The sequence below is a fragment of the Cadophora gregata genome (assembly GCF_030347475.1).
Source record: "Cadophora gregata isolate MNR1 chromosome Unknown scaffold_17, whole genome shotgun sequence".
In the NCBI taxonomy this organism is placed as follows: Eukaryota; Fungi; Ascomycota; class Leotiomycetes; order Helotiales; family Ploettnerulaceae; genus Cadophora; species Cadophora gregata.
Window position 1 is genome coordinate 124,136 of NW_026695940.1, and position 14,594 is coordinate 138,729.

General features: G+C 49.6%; 4 protein-coding genes across 5 annotated transcripts; 3 read left to right on the forward strand and 1 right to left on the reverse strand.

Moving 5' to 3' along the window:
- The first annotated feature begins 189 nt into the window (after positions 1–189).
- Positions 190–5,551, forward strand: ONS95_005873 (uncharacterized protein). 2 transcript variants are annotated; one of them, XM_058499308.1, is made up of 4 exons: positions 190–523; positions 816–1,948; positions 2,018–3,894; positions 3,944–5,551. In XM_058499308.1, exons 2-4 carry the CDS (start codon positions 1,087–1,089, stop codon positions 5,066–5,068), a joined length of 3,864 nt encoding a protein of 1,287 aa, XP_058350352.1. In that variant the 5' UTR covers positions 190–523; positions 816–1,086; the 3' UTR covers positions 5,069–5,551. The 2 variants fall into 2 exon arrangements, with proteins under 2 accessions (XP_058350352.1, XP_058350351.1); XM_058499307.1 differs by having other exon boundaries at positions 190–1,948.
- A 1,170-nt stretch (positions 5,552–6,721) lies between these two features.
- ONS95_005874 (uncharacterized protein) lies at positions 6,722–9,933 on the forward strand. The gene has a single exon (XM_058499309.1). The coding sequence runs from the start codon at positions 7,397–7,399 to the stop codon at positions 9,620–9,622; it is 2,226 nt and encodes a 741-aa protein (XP_058350353.1). The 5' UTR covers positions 6,722–7,396; the 3' UTR covers positions 9,623–9,933.
- Positions 9,934–10,621: 688 nt separating this feature from the next.
- On the reverse strand, positions 10,622–12,991 carry ONS95_005875 (uncharacterized protein). Its single transcript, XM_058499310.1, has 5 exons — positions 12,486–12,991; positions 12,407–12,431; positions 11,630–11,875; positions 11,304–11,539; positions 10,622–11,213 (listed from the first exon to the last, which is right to left on the reverse strand). Exons 1-5 carry the CDS (start codon positions 12,566–12,568, stop codon positions 10,892–10,894), a joined length of 912 nt encoding a protein of 303 aa, XP_058350354.1. The 5' UTR covers positions 12,569–12,991; the 3' UTR covers positions 10,622–10,891.
- A 37-nt stretch (positions 12,992–13,028) lies between these two features.
- Positions 13,029–14,245, forward strand: RPL5 (60S ribosomal protein L5; the record flags this gene model as incomplete). Its single annotated transcript, XM_058499311.1, has 3 exons — positions 13,029–13,031; positions 13,222–13,259; positions 13,387–14,245. The coding sequence occupies 3 exons, from the start codon at positions 13,029–13,031 to the stop codon at positions 14,243–14,245; spliced, it is 900 nt and encodes a 299-aa protein (XP_058350355.1).
- Between the last annotated feature and the right edge of the window lie 349 nt (positions 14,246–14,594).

A 14,594-nucleotide genomic window follows, 5' to 3' on the forward strand; every position in this document is an offset into this window, starting at 1 on the left:
GATCTACCCCGTAAACAAGCTGCAACACGTCCATAATCATAACATTCAGGCATTATTGACACTGTGGTATATCTCGTTAGCGGGCTCCTATTCGCTCTATGCCCCGTCCATCTCGCTTGTCCCGCTCCCCTTGCCCTGACGGGTGACTATCCGCTCCACTGCGTCCAGCGCAGCCTACCACACCCCTGTGCTGTTTAGTTTCTACGGATACGGCAGACTGCCTCGCGAAAGCGGTAGGGAAGCGGTGCAGTAGTCGAATCGAAAGTAAGAGTACCACAGACAGCATCCAATTTCACGACCGACGGCCGTGGCCGACTGCAGGAACCACAATATTCGATTCTTCTACACCAGACGCACTGAACAGTCGCAGTCTTGACAGCCTGACTGCTGCATCTGCATCTGCTCCCAGCACTGTCTGCGACCGAGCAGCCTCAGCTGCAGCGACCGTCACGACTCGAACGCTCACCAGACCACCCTCGAAGTAAAACCTGGGGGCACCGCTCTTCCTCACAACGTCTACCCTGTAGGAGAACCCTTCCGACCTGCCCTTGAGATGAGATAGCCCGGCGAACACCTCGGCCCTTGGACGGACTGAGCTTCGATCAGGACAGACAAAGGAACGGAACGGGAGGACCCTGATCAAGCTGCTTGTGTTCAATTGCTGGTGCTGGCGGGCGACTCGAGACCCTTCCAATGCTTCGAGAAAAGAAAGCTCCCTCAGGTCCAAGGCCGGACTACTCACCGTCCAAGGCGTACGCCAATCTCACTGTCGAGAACCTGCCCCTGGGCCCTGCTGACTTCTATCCCTCTGGCAGACAAGAAAATTACGATCCAGGCGCAAGAGCGCCTGCAGCATCTGTGCGAGAACCGACCCTCCATGCCTCGACTCGGAATAACCATTCACTCTTTTCTTTTGGCGGGCAGACCGGTGCAGATGAGAATCTAGGCGGATCTTACGAATTCCTACCCTCCCCAAGCTTCGACGACCTCCAGAGCAGTATTGCAACCGCGTCTAATGATTTCAATTTCGAACGATCAAGTGTGTTAGAGAGCAGCGTGATAGGAGGGAAACGAACAAACGAAGCAATGAATACATCTACGGGAGACGTGAGAGCGAATGGGACAGGGCGTGTTCCTTCCACTGGAACCAGGCCAGGGAGGGCAGGTTCGATATTACGGCGGCAGAGTACATCAACGAGACAGAGCAGCGTATCCTCCACTGCGTCTGGGGCAACTGGAACTATGGATCCCCCAAGTGCTCCCCTTGCTATGAGATCCCGGCGGCAAAGTCAATATCCCCCAATATCTGGTAGTGCCACGGCCAATGCTGCCAAAGCCCCGAGGAAATCTATAGGACCAGGAGTTACAGGTACAGATCCGGATTATACACGGGCAACACAGAGAAGGCGGCCAAGTCTGGCATCAAGTGTGTCTTCACAGGGTCTCTCTGATGCAGGAGGAGTGTCTACGCGTGTCAATATTGGAGGAGCACCAACATATACCGATGGGGCTCGTGGACTTACTGCTTCAAGAGCAGCAAAGACCAAATCCCTCCAGCCGCCTTCCAGGCAAGGACAGACACATCTGGTAGCAAAGACCGGTACTCCAGATCACACCAGATCATCCTCTTTTGCTGGCAGATCCCCAGGCCGACCCAATGGACGAGGCACTACTACTCCATCTTCCTCGAACAAGCGGATGTCTGTGATACCAGGGATGCCAACTTCGTCGTCTCATGCCACTGGACTCGGTGCACGAACAGTCAGTCCCACAGATGCACGGAGAGCAAAGCGTTTATCAGTTCTACAAGGCCCTCCTCCGATGCCAAACACCCCGCCAACTCCACAACCCGAAACATCCACGATCCGAACATCCTCGAGGTCCCCTTCTATGCTACCGAGAAAAGCCTCGACTCCCTCTTCTTCTAGAACTACACCGGACCTTAACCGTAAGTCTTACAGTTCTGGTCTTTCGAATGCCTCCAATGCAAGCTATAACACTTCTCGTACTTCGACAGGCTCATTACAACCGCGAATGCAACTTCCACCTTCCTCGTCCAGATTACCCACGCCGAAGCCGAGAAATGTGCATAGTTCTACTGGGAATAACGAAGAGGAGGAAGTGCCGCCTGTACCAGCGATACCAAAAGCATACGAATCGCCGAAAGACTCTCCAGCAGATCCTCCATTCTTCAAGAGAAAGTCGAGCATGCCATTTGATGCCAGCAGTATCAATAGTACATCTACCAATAGTTTATCTGGGAGAGGTTCGATTCGAGATCCGCCAAAGAACGATCGAGAACCAAAGGCCAGGAAGTACGGTCCGACGGCAATATCAGATGATCAGCACAACCCTACACCTGTGAAGAAGAAGAATTTACAACCTCTACGACTCCCACCTATAAATCTGCTGCCATTGAGTACTCCCACAACGGCGAAGATTGCAGCCCTTCAGGACAAGGATACCCCATACTCGGATGGACAAACAACCCCGCCTCCTCGACGTGTAAATACCAAAACTCCAAGTACACCTATGACTGCTTCAAAGGCCTCGTTCTTCTCTAGGAAACGAACAGACTCCAAGGCGGAAGATACTCTTTCTCATATGAGAAGCAGTAGCTCAATTCACTTCTTACAATCGGAATCCTCGTCTCAACTTGGTGGCAGTGGACCCGAGGCTAGTAAGCCTATCCCAATCAGCTCTCGACAAACGAGGCAAGCTGTATCGCCATTTATCTCTTCTTCTCTACCGAAGAATGGCGGAGAACACTCATTCATGCCAAGATCTAAGACTAGCGGTGATGTTTCCGCTCCAGATACATCCACTGCTGAGCCTCAACGACCTGCTAGATTGACTGGACCACGTGCTCAAAAGTTAGCAAAGCCAGTAAAGAATGAGACGCCCACTAGAGCCTCTAGTCCTGAAGAGCCTTCAACTCCATCTTCTGGTACTTCTCTCCGTCGAAAGCTAAGCCTGGGCTGGAAGAGGAGCACTTCGAAGAGTAATATCAACGCGTCACATGCAGCTAGCGAGCGAGAATCTGAGTATCCTCCTCAACCACCAAAGCATGACAACATGCCTCCACCACGTCTTCCTGCATCCGCAATCATCAGCACTTCGAATAGCCAAAGTGTATCAAGCCCTAGCCCTAGTGTCAAGTCCACGACCTATCTTGACTCCAAGCGTCGAAAGAGCTCAATTTCAAGCATGACCATGTTCAACGGCCACGACAGAACTCGCAGCGATTCTTGGGGTCTCAACGGCAGCCCAAAGAAAGAGCACTCGACACAAAGCGACAGAACTCTTCCATCTTCACGTTCAACGTCATCTGTTATGCACAAGATGCTGAATTCAAAGGCTTCAAGCAACACAATTCGATCTACAGATCGTTGGACCGCTGATCTGGACAAAGACGACATGATTGCAGAGTCTGAGGTCAAGAAGCTCGCCACGAGACGTAAAGACACCGAACAAGCAGCTACGATTCTGGACGCGCTTCGTCAACGTGCTGTTCCCCAAGATCGCATATCACCTCAATCAGCTTTGCAAGTTCTCAATCTCAATATCTTTGAACGTGGAGAGATCGTGGACTACAAAGATGTATACTTTGCTGGAACACCAAACGCTGCCAAGCATGTTGGGCAATTGGCTACTGATACGGCTAATTTTGGCTACGATGATGAGAGAGGAGATTACAGCATCATTCCTGGAGATCACTTGTCTTACAGGTACGAGATCATTGATGTGCTTGGCAAGGGAAGTTTCGGACAGGTTGTGCGATGCATTGATCACAAGCTGGGTACACTGGTTGCTGTGAAGATCATTCGCAACAAGAAGCGTTTCCATCAGCAAGCTTTGGTAGAAGTGAACATCTTGCAAAAGCTGCGCGAATGGGTATGTTGGCCGCTGTTGTGCAAAAGAAGCATTACTGACCAGATTCTAGGACCCCAAAAACAAGCACAGCATGGTCAACTTCACTCAAAGCTTCTACTTCCGTGGTCATCTTTGTATCTCTACCGAACTTCTCGACATGAATCTCTATGAGTTTATAAAGTCCAATGCCTTCAAAGGATTCTCCTTGAAGATTGTCCGCCGTTTCACCAAGCAGATGCTCAGCAGTTTGTTACTGTTGAAACAACACAAGGTTATTCATTGCGATCTGAAGCCTGAGAATATCCTCCTTGCCCACCCAATGCACTCCGAGATTAAGGTCATCGATTTCGGATCCAGTTGCTTCGAGAATGAGAAGGTCTATACGTACATCCAATCACGATTCTACCGCTCCCCAGAAGTTATCCTTGGAATGACATACGGTATGCCTATCGATATGTGGAGTTTGGGATGTATATTGGCAGAGTTGTATACTGGTGTACCCATATTCCCTGGTGAAAACGAGCAGGAGCAACTTTCGTGTATCATGGAGGTCTTTGGTCCACCTGGCAAGCACCTGATCGACAAGAGCACCCGCAAGAAACTCTTCTTTGACTCAATGGGCAAGCCTCGTCTGACTGTCTCCTCCAAGGGACGCCGACGCAAGCCATCTTCCAAGACCCTCCAACAAGTCCTGAAGTGCGACGACGAGGCTTTCCTCGACTTCCTTGCACGCTGTCTCCGCTGGGATCCCGACACTCGCATGAAGCCAGAGGAAGCCATCCGCCACGAATTCCTCACTGGTCAGAAACCCGCTGCTCCTCTACCCCGCATGGCAGTCAGAAATGAATCGCCTATCAAGAGAACCAACACCATAGCTACAACTCCATCTGGTTCTCATCGTCCTCTTCCTGAACCGCCTGCTACGAGCTTCAAGAATGGCACGGCTGTCAGATCGAGAGAGACTTCTGGATCGAGTCCTGTCAAGAATGCCGCGCCGCCGCGACGACAGTCGAATATTAACGGTCTTGCTTCGACTACGGGCAGTAAGCGGACGAGTACTGGTGGGAATATGGCGCAGGGGAATAGTGGTCTGCCGAGGGTTACGAGGAGTGTTAGTGGGAAGCTGGATGGTGGCGGCGGCGGGGGCGGTATGGCTTCTGCGGGTGCGAGTGCGGCTATGAATAAACGCGCATAGACGCATAGGCGAACTGCTCATGAGGAATGTTGTTATATCATGTCACGATGGATGGATGGATGGATGGATTGGGTTGGGTACATGTGAAATGAGCATGAGCATGAGCATAGACATGGTTGGCATGAGAATGATGGATTGACGGATGTATGGGCTGGCTATACTCGACTCGCGATGAGATGAGATGAAAGCTGGCGAAATGTGCGTACATGCATGCATGGCTGCATGGTTGCATTGTGGTCTGGTCTGATCTGGTCTTTGTTTTCCGGCGCGGCGTACCATTTTTGTTTTTGCTTGGTTGTTCGAGTCGTTCCTTCACACATACCCTTTTTAACTACTTTTGCCTCTTGGCTTTGGCTTAGCTCTAACTAGCTGGGCTTTTTTGAACACTTTTTTAATGTGCTTCTACCTTCTTCTTCTGCTGCTGCTGCTCTGATTCTCGATATAGAAAGGGCTGCTTCTTCAAGACGGGGATGGGGATGGGTGTGGGTGTGGGGTGGGGTGGGTGGTTGATGATTGATTGATTGGCGTTTTTTTGAGCGGCTTGGCTTCCTAGCATCCTACCTTGTGAGCAAGGAAGAGTGACGAGGTTGGTGGTAGATGGTTTACCCTTACATAAATGAAAGAAACGTAAAGCAAAAGGAATGGAATGGATTGCATACAACATGAGCATGCATGCAAGCACAACTGGCAGGCAGAACTGGCACGCATAGAACGGATTTCCTGTGGGTTATTTTTTTTTCCTCTTCATTTTTGGCGGGGGGTGGTGATGTTTAATATGCATTGGGTGAGGTATTGTGACGGAGGAAGAGTGGAGGGAGGTGGTTCATAAGTTACCTTATTGAATGTATGTATATTAATATCCGTGCCTTTGTTCCTTCTCTTCTGCTCCTCTTGCTTCATTCCCTTTTCTTCTTCTTCTGCTTCTTCGTCTTGGTGGGGTTTGTTCTCCTCTTCCGGGCTGGCTGGTTGGTTGGTTGGCTGGCTTCGCTTTTGCTAGCTAGCTAGCTGGGTTGGGAAGGAGTTGGAGGAGGTTTTGAAGGTAGAGGAGGGGCTTTGTTTTGGTGTTGGTGCTGGTGGGATTTGTGGTGGGTTGGTAGAGGGAGCAGGACGAGTGAAGAGGGTGGGGGAGGATGGAAGTGGTTGCATACGTAAGAAAACATTGAGGTCTCAGGAGATAGAAATGGATTGGGGGTACCTACGCAGCGTAGAGTAAATACCAATAAGAGAGATGAGCAGAGAATGAGATGAATCGCTTAATGGATTACTTTGACTTTGTATTTGTGAACCTTGGATTTGATGTGACTGTTGCGGCTTTTTTAATAAATGATAGGTGGTTTGTAAATGGACGTTGAAGATGCTGATGGCTGGAAGTTGAAGATTGGAGCTGGTCCTTTTCTTGCTGCTTTTAGATGATTAGTGCACATATCTTTTTATATTTTCAACACGAAGAAGCACCTTCTGCCATTATTTCCATAATTGAACCAAATCTCCTAATGATTCTCCCATTAAACTAAGTATATTCTTCCTCTTCACCAAACCTAGGAAGCTTGCTGTGGTTGCACAGTCACGTGAATATAAGGTTTCGCGTTATCCCTGCACAAGCATGCGCTGGCTTTGTTTACACGGCAACCGCAACATCGCGACAAAAATATTCGATCACAGCCCTGCATAATAAGGAAGAGCCGCACCACACCACCCCGCCGGAACTCTATCACTTTTTGAGACGCTGTGATAATTACGACACGGTCAATCTATACTGGAACCTATGGACTGAATTCGAGGCGGCAAGACAGAGAATTGGAACGACGAGCCGGTGCAAACGTAGGATAAGAGAGAAAGGATTGATTCCTGGGATTGGTGACTGCGCAGACGGATCTTGCGTCTCGATTTGCGCATACGCACCCCCCGACAATCGAGTTCTTACATGATCGAACAACAACATTACGTACTTGCACCACAAACACAAACATCCTCAGCGCCTCGAGCTCGTTGAGCTCTCGTAATACAAACACAAGCCAATCATGGACCCTGACAACCTCCGCACGGCGTCCCTCTACATCAACAATCAGCTTCTATCGCGCGGCCTATTGCGCAATGGCCAGAATATCGATTTTGCGCGTCCGGATAGGGCAGTTGCTGATGGTGGGGAGGGGTTGGAAAAGACGATGGGGAGGGTGATGAGTGTGGTTAATGATTTGATTTTGAGGAGAGATGTGAGTATTTACTTCCCAACATTCTTTGGGGATTATTGAAGGGTATTGGGCGGACGGTGAAGACATGGAGATGGAAACGGAGAACGTATGGGTGCAATAATTAGGATACAAGCTGATGAAACTACAACAGCGCGACGCAACACAACGCGAATCCCTCACTACAACCCTACGAACCCTCCGCGCAGATACACTCCGCCATACCACAGATATGGAACGTCTTTCTACCAAACACACCGAAGCGCAGCGCAAACTCGGCATCGCAGAATCCACTGAACGCGCGATGAAATTGCAACTCAAGAGCGCGGAACAAGCGAATCGAGTCCTGAAAGAAGAGATGGCGCGGATGAAAGTCTTAGTACAACAGACGAGAAGTCAATGCGCTGTTGAAGTACGGAAACGCGAACGGACGCTCGAAGGACTGAAGAAACATGTTGGCGATGGTCGCGTGAGAGGCGGTGGGAAAGTCGTGGGAAGTAGAGAGATTACAGTCGTTGCTGGGATCGGAGAGGTGGATGAGCGGGGTGGTGTGATGGGCAGTGTGGGTGTTGGAGAAGATGGATATGATCTCAGGAGTGAGACGAATGAGTTCCTCACTGAGCTGGCGAGGGGTCTGTCAGAGGAGAATGAACATCTTGCTGCGTTGGCGAGACGGACTGTCGAGACCCTGAGGACGCTGAGTGGCTGGGAGAAGGAACATCATGAGTCTGCCAGTGAAGGACAGAGGGATATGATCGTGCAGACGGAGAGCGGATATGATAACCTGGCTCAGGAGACTGAGGCTGTCCTTGAGCATGTGAGGACTCTGCTTACGAACCCGAGTTTCGTGCCGTTGGAAGAGGTGGAGATTAGGGAAGAGGAGATTATCAGACTTAGAGAGGGTTGGGAAAGGATGGAGAGCCGCTGGCGCGATGCGGTTAGCATGATGGATGGCTGGAGGAAACGCATGGCTAGGAGTGGACAAACTGTCAACCTCGAGGAGCTGAAGATGGGATTGATGCTCAGCCCATTGAAGAACAAGGATGACGGTGCTGCGAATGGCAACGGAGATGGCTTTGGCTTGAGCATGGTTGCTGAAGAGGACGCAGAAGGTGATACCCAGGCTGATATCGATGCTATGGATGATTCAGAGATGCCTGATCCCGATCTTGGCGATTTCGATGATGAGATGGAGGATTCTGAGTCGAGCCTATTCGAAGAAGAACCTCTGGAGGATGAAGCCGACGTCGAGGAAGACCAAGAGCAAGAGGATGAAGAGGCGAACTATACCATCCACACTGCATCGTCTATGTCACCAGGTCCACCTCCACAGTTGTCACCTCTGAAAGAGAGCAGTGGCAATGCCAGAGCAGCTGCTCCAAGTCCACCATATCTCCCAAGGAAGGATAGGGAGCTGGACGGTTTCACGACTATTGTCGAGGAGAATACATATGATCTCTTGCAATTGGCATCGCCTAAGAAACAAGCATCTGCGAGATCCACTCCACAGTCACTAGGAAGAGACAGAGGAGCAAAGAAAGAGAATACGCCAACTGGAAGAGCTGCGGCCAGTTCATCCTCACCAGACGAGGTCTCCCTCCTTCGAACCTCATTCCCACCACCTCTCCTCCAACAACCACAACCACATTCCCGCTCTGGCTCCTCATCGCCCACGAAATCCTCGCATTCATCCAAACCTTCATCCGCTCGTCTCAACCAAGCCCAAGCAACACCCAGACTCAAACTAAGCAATACAGCGTCTGGAGGTACAGGAGCAGAATCTAGACTCCCTCGCCCAAGGGAACAGCCCCCTATGCAGAGTCCTCTCACGATGGCTAGTATCGCTGCGAAATTAGCGGCTAGTGAACGAGAGGCTGATGCAGCGAGGGTGAGAGCCAAGATTAAGGCTGCGAGGGGGAAGGGCGGCGTGGCTACTGCTGCTGTGACAGCCTCGTCTAGAGGGGCCAGGAACACAGCTGCTGCTGGTGCTGGGGGGATTTCGGAGAGAGATTTGAAGAGGAGTGAGGAGGAGAGGAAGTTGATGCCGCCTCCGCCTACGCCGAAACGGTCACAACCGGCTCAGCCACCTCAGTCTCAGGACGCACAGTCTCATTCTCGATCTCATGACGCGGAGCTAGCCCGGAGCAGAGATAGGGATACAGAAATGGATGCCGAGAATGTTAATTCGAATATCAACAATGATGCTAGATCGAGGAAACGGAAAGCGAGGGAGTTGGGCACAGGGACAGGGAGGGATAAGGGGCAGGGGAGAGCGAGTAGGAGGAGGAGCACGCTTAGTCCGTGGGAGTTGGAGAGTTTGATTTTGGGGGGTGCGGGGGTGGGAGGTGCGAGTCCGGAGAAGTGAGAAGTGAGGGAGAGTTCAGAGAGGGGATGTAGGTGGAGGGAGTGGGAAGGTGTATTTTATAGCGTTTTTGGAGGGGACAAGTCACTTTTGTGTTTGTTGGATGGATGCTTGTACATTGCGGGTGATGATTTTATGATTCTACTTAATTGTGATTGATGAGAAGCGATTTCGCTTTCTTGTATACTGCATTGCATTGAATTACATTTAATTTGGGAGGTAGAGAGAGGGTAGGAGACAGGGGATGAGAGGGGGTGATGAATACCATTGTTTTGTTCGACCTTCTTCTTCTTCTTTGATTTGAATCTTTGTGCTTTGATGCTGTGAAAATCTAGAGTCTTGTGAGAGTTTTTGTAAGGAGTAATTGTAGGCTGAGAATAGAAGTATGTTCTTCATATTCATATTCACATTCACCAGAACACGCTATCACAGGCAGACCAAGCTTCACTTTTGATACTCAATACTTCCAGACATTGTACCTTGAAGTCAACCCACAGTTGATTCACTGACTAAGTCACTACAGATTTTCACCCTCCCTCCCTGATTTCTCGTTTTCCACCGCCTCGTTTGAGAAACTGGGTAAGTATATAAGGTAAACCACCTTCCCCCTCCATGCAATGGAATTGGAAGAAGCCACAGAGACCGGGGTTTTCCACCTCATTGCGAGTTCATGGTGCTGGACTTCTTCTGTGTGAGTGTGGCAGTCACACCTTGGTTGCTTTGGGGTTTGATGAAGGGATAGATGGATAGAGGAGGGTCTGGTATGGAGAGAAGTGGAGACATGGGGTATGGGTTTGGAGGTACACGATTGATACGTTTGATGTTCTGATGAGAGTTGAGAGTGGCAGTCGATGGAGGAATTGTAGGTATTGACTTGTGTTGAGTTGGAAACTTGGGAACTCGAGATTGGTATTTTGAGGAATGGAATGAGTGTGTGAATACGAGTAGCATGTATGTAGTGTAAATCTAGGTTTCTGGAACAAGTAGGTCTTGCCAATTAACGTACAGTATTCTATGGTTGGAGTTTTGGTTGAGGGTTTACTTAGATGTGATATTTCGAAAGTTCATGGCTAATTTTAAAAATGAGATATGTATACTTTTCATGTTAAAGCCTGTATTGTGTAGCCGTAACGCCAACTGCTCACCATATGTCTGTCTATAGCCAGTCCTACACGTAATCCATCCGATTTAATCACATATCAAGTCATACCCAACTAGACTCAGAGTCTGCCCTCGCATCACACACCGCACTCACTCTCCAGCCACATCTTACTACAGCTTCGCCCCAGGCTTCCTAATCACAGGCGTAATCGGTACCCTCGGATGACTCCCCGCCAGCTTCAAACCTGTCACCTCCTCCAATTGATCAACAGCTTCATACGCACGGCCAAGGTGGACTTTGATAGTACGAAAGCCAAACGCTTTACCTGCTTTCAAGTTCTCGCCGATGTCATCGGAGAACACTATATCGGAAGGTTGGATGCCATTTTCCCAGCCGAGTGATTTACCACGTGCTGAGGAAGCGTGAGATCGTGCGTAGGAATCGATTTCTTTCAGGGTGTAGGCGTAGACTGCTGGGTCGGGTTTGCGGAGGCTGCAAAGAGGGGATGGGTTATTAGCTTTCGCTCTGAGTGGAAGGAAAGGTGATGTCTGATTTGGAAATGGAAATTGTGTAGTATCTTACCCGACATGAGCACTCGAGACAAAAACGTCAAATATCCTCCTGATATCTTTCTCTTCTGGTGGATTCGCGTACGGGTGGTCGCTGGGGAAGATCACCGTGTTGCTTAGTGCTGCGAGGATGTACTTCCCGCTTTTCTTGAGGGCTTGCAGTGCTGGGTACATCCAAGGATCGAAATCACGGCTATGGGCCATCATTTGCCAGAAGAGGTATTCCGCTTCGACTTTTGGTACGGGGGGCTGAGAAAAGACGCTGTTAGCTGACGAAGAAATGATATGACATGGTACTAAGATAACATATCACATGGGCCAGGGAGCAGTTTCACATACCACTTCCTTTGGTAAACTGGGATCTGCTTTCCGTGCTTTCTCAAGGTAGAAATTCCTCCATATCGAGGGATTATGTAGGTCTTCTGAGAAGCCGGCGAAGAATTTACTGTCCATGGGGAGCTCGCCGCGTTCAAGACGGTGCCAGAATCCGTGGGGAGAGGTCTTGGATATGCTGTGGTTTACCCAGCCTGGTGGTATAGAGTGGGAGAGTTCGTAGTTGAGGATGGCTTGCATTGGGGAGAGGACCTGTTGTGCTTGTGTCAGTTGGTTGATGGGAGTGGAGTTGAGAAGTGGATGATACGAGGGAGTATTTGGAGAGGATAGCCAACGTAAAACAAGCAGTTGGAGCAGGGCATTGGTATGAAAAGGGACGCTTTGGCATGAATAACAGTAGTTGTGCAATCTTCAAAATCAAAAGTAAATAAATCAAACACAAATCGAGTTGACCGACTGAGAAAGATAATTCTTGATGGCCCAGAAGCTCACAGTGAAGGAGACTTCTTGCAACAGAATTGTAAATATTGCAATGCAGAATAATGAACATAGACTTGTATTGTGACACAAACTTGAAGACGATTGGAGAAATGGACATGTATCAGAAGGCGACATAGTGCTGTGTCAACTCGAAGTGTTGAAGCAACCACTTGATGATTGTCCGTATTGGTGGATTTGAGATGGATATGCAACTAGAAAAGTCAAAAGAAATAGAAAGAAGAAAAGTACTAGAAAATCGCCATCGCATTTGGTGTTTCAATTCGAACAGCAAAATGTTCTTACACAAACTCCTCCAATATCAAAAAGTCTAGGTTTCTCATCAGCCGAAGCACCTCTGCATGAAGTGGGGTAAAAGACTTACAGAACTTTCGGTTGTTTAGATGTTGACATTATGGCTTCTATACTCTCTAATACAAATTCTGTTGGATAGTCCTGTTGAGACATGAAAATGAATGGCGAAATAAGTCAAAAGTAAGCTGTTGCTGGAGATGCTGGAGAAGGATCACTGATCTCAAGCCGAGGCTTCGGGATAGTGGGACATGGGCCGGATTATCATCGGGCCGTTGTTCTCGACGATGAGTGCGAGTCACGTGCTTATAGAAAAAGAAATCATTGTGGTTGAAGGGCTGAGATGGAAGAGAAAGAGCATTTATACGAGATAGTAGAGGTAGATAATCAATATGAAATAATCCCATGCTTTTTAGTGCACTCCTGCTGATTATTTCGCTTCAAAACGTGCTCGTCGACGACCTTTTTCCCCAACTCCACTCTGCGGCTGGCGGGGAACTTTTCGCTTTAGCGAGCCCGCACACTGTGATATCCGAAAATCTTATCGTGCGACTTCGTTTTCTTCCTCCTTCAATCCAAATTCAACGACCAGCAACAGTGCGGCCAATCTCTCAAGATGGTGAGTCTCTACCACGACGGATCAGATCCGACTGTTCGACAGTCTGCTCTGTGAACAGAGTCCCTCCAATGAGCAGGAATGCCAACGAGGACCGCGAGAGTCCTTGCAGAATGTTCGGGCAGTGGTCCTGAAATGTCAACTGCGGATTCGAGGACGAGGAATTTGGGCTAATTATTTTGCGTGATTACAGCCTTTCACCAAGTTGCAGAAGAACTCGGCGTACTACAGGTCAGTCAATCTCCTTTTCTACATCTGCGGAGCTTAAGTTCTCGAGGTCGAGGCGCAATCCTCGACTCCATCCTCGACAACCAGGTCCAACTTCAATCTTTCCACTTTCAATGCTAACTTCTCCCAGTCGCTACCAGACTAAGTACAAGCGCCGTCGTGTCGGAAAGACCGATTACTATGCCCGCAAGCGCCTCATCACCCAAGCCAAGAACAAGTACAATGCGCCAAAGTACCGTCTCGTCGTCCGCTTCACCAACCGCGACATTGTCATGCAGATCGTCACCTCCGAGATTACTGGCGACAAGGTCTTCTGCGCTGCCTACTCCCACGAGCTCCGCGCCTACGGCATTGAGCACGGTCTTACCAACTGGGCCGCCGCATACTGCACTGGTCTCCTGATCGCCCGTCGTGTTCTCAAGAAGCTCGGCATGGACGAGGATTTCGCCGGTGTTGAGGAGGCTGATGGAGAGTACAAGTTGACCGAGGCTGGTGAGGACGAGGACTCCAGACGCCCATTCAAGGCTTTCCTTGATGTTGGTCTTGCCCGCACTTCCACTGGTGCCCGTATCTTCGGTGCCATGAAGGGTGCTTCCGACGGTGGTATCCTCATCCCCCACTCCGAGAACCGTTTCCCAGGTTACGATATCGAGAGCAAGGAGCTCGATTCCGACACCCTCCGCAAGTACATCTTCGGCGGCCACGTCGCTGAGTACATGGAGACCCTCGCCGACGACGATGAGGAGCGATACAAGTCCCAATTCCAGGGCTACATCGACGACGAGATTGAGGCTGATGGATTGGAGGAGCTCTACACCGAGGCCCATAAGGCTATCCGTGAGGACCCATTTAAGAAGGTTGATGATGCCGGTGAGAAGAAGACCAAGGAGGAGTGGAAGAAGGAGGCTCTCAAGTACAAGGGCCGCAAGCTCACCAAGGAGGAGAAGGTTGAGAGAGTCAAGGCCAAGATTGCAGAGCTCAAGGAATAAGCTTGCTGTCTTGTCTTCCTTGGCGTCTTTCTGGACTGGGGGATTTGCTCGGCTCGCTCTGCTCTTCAAAAATGCATGCTCGTGTTCATGCGGAGTTGATACGATATCGACAGGAATAAACCTGAATGCAATGACCTAAAGCAATACTGTTTCTGTCCATAAATAAAGTTGATGCTTCCTCTCTACAATTGTGGGACCATGAAGCACCATCCTCAGTACTCACGCCAGCATATAATGAACGGGCCATTCCGCATTCTTGTTCCCAGTCGATATTCAACCTGTCATTCTTTATACTCCCAGTAATGCTCTAGTGACACATTCCCTGGCCCAACTTCGTCACCAAAAGCCA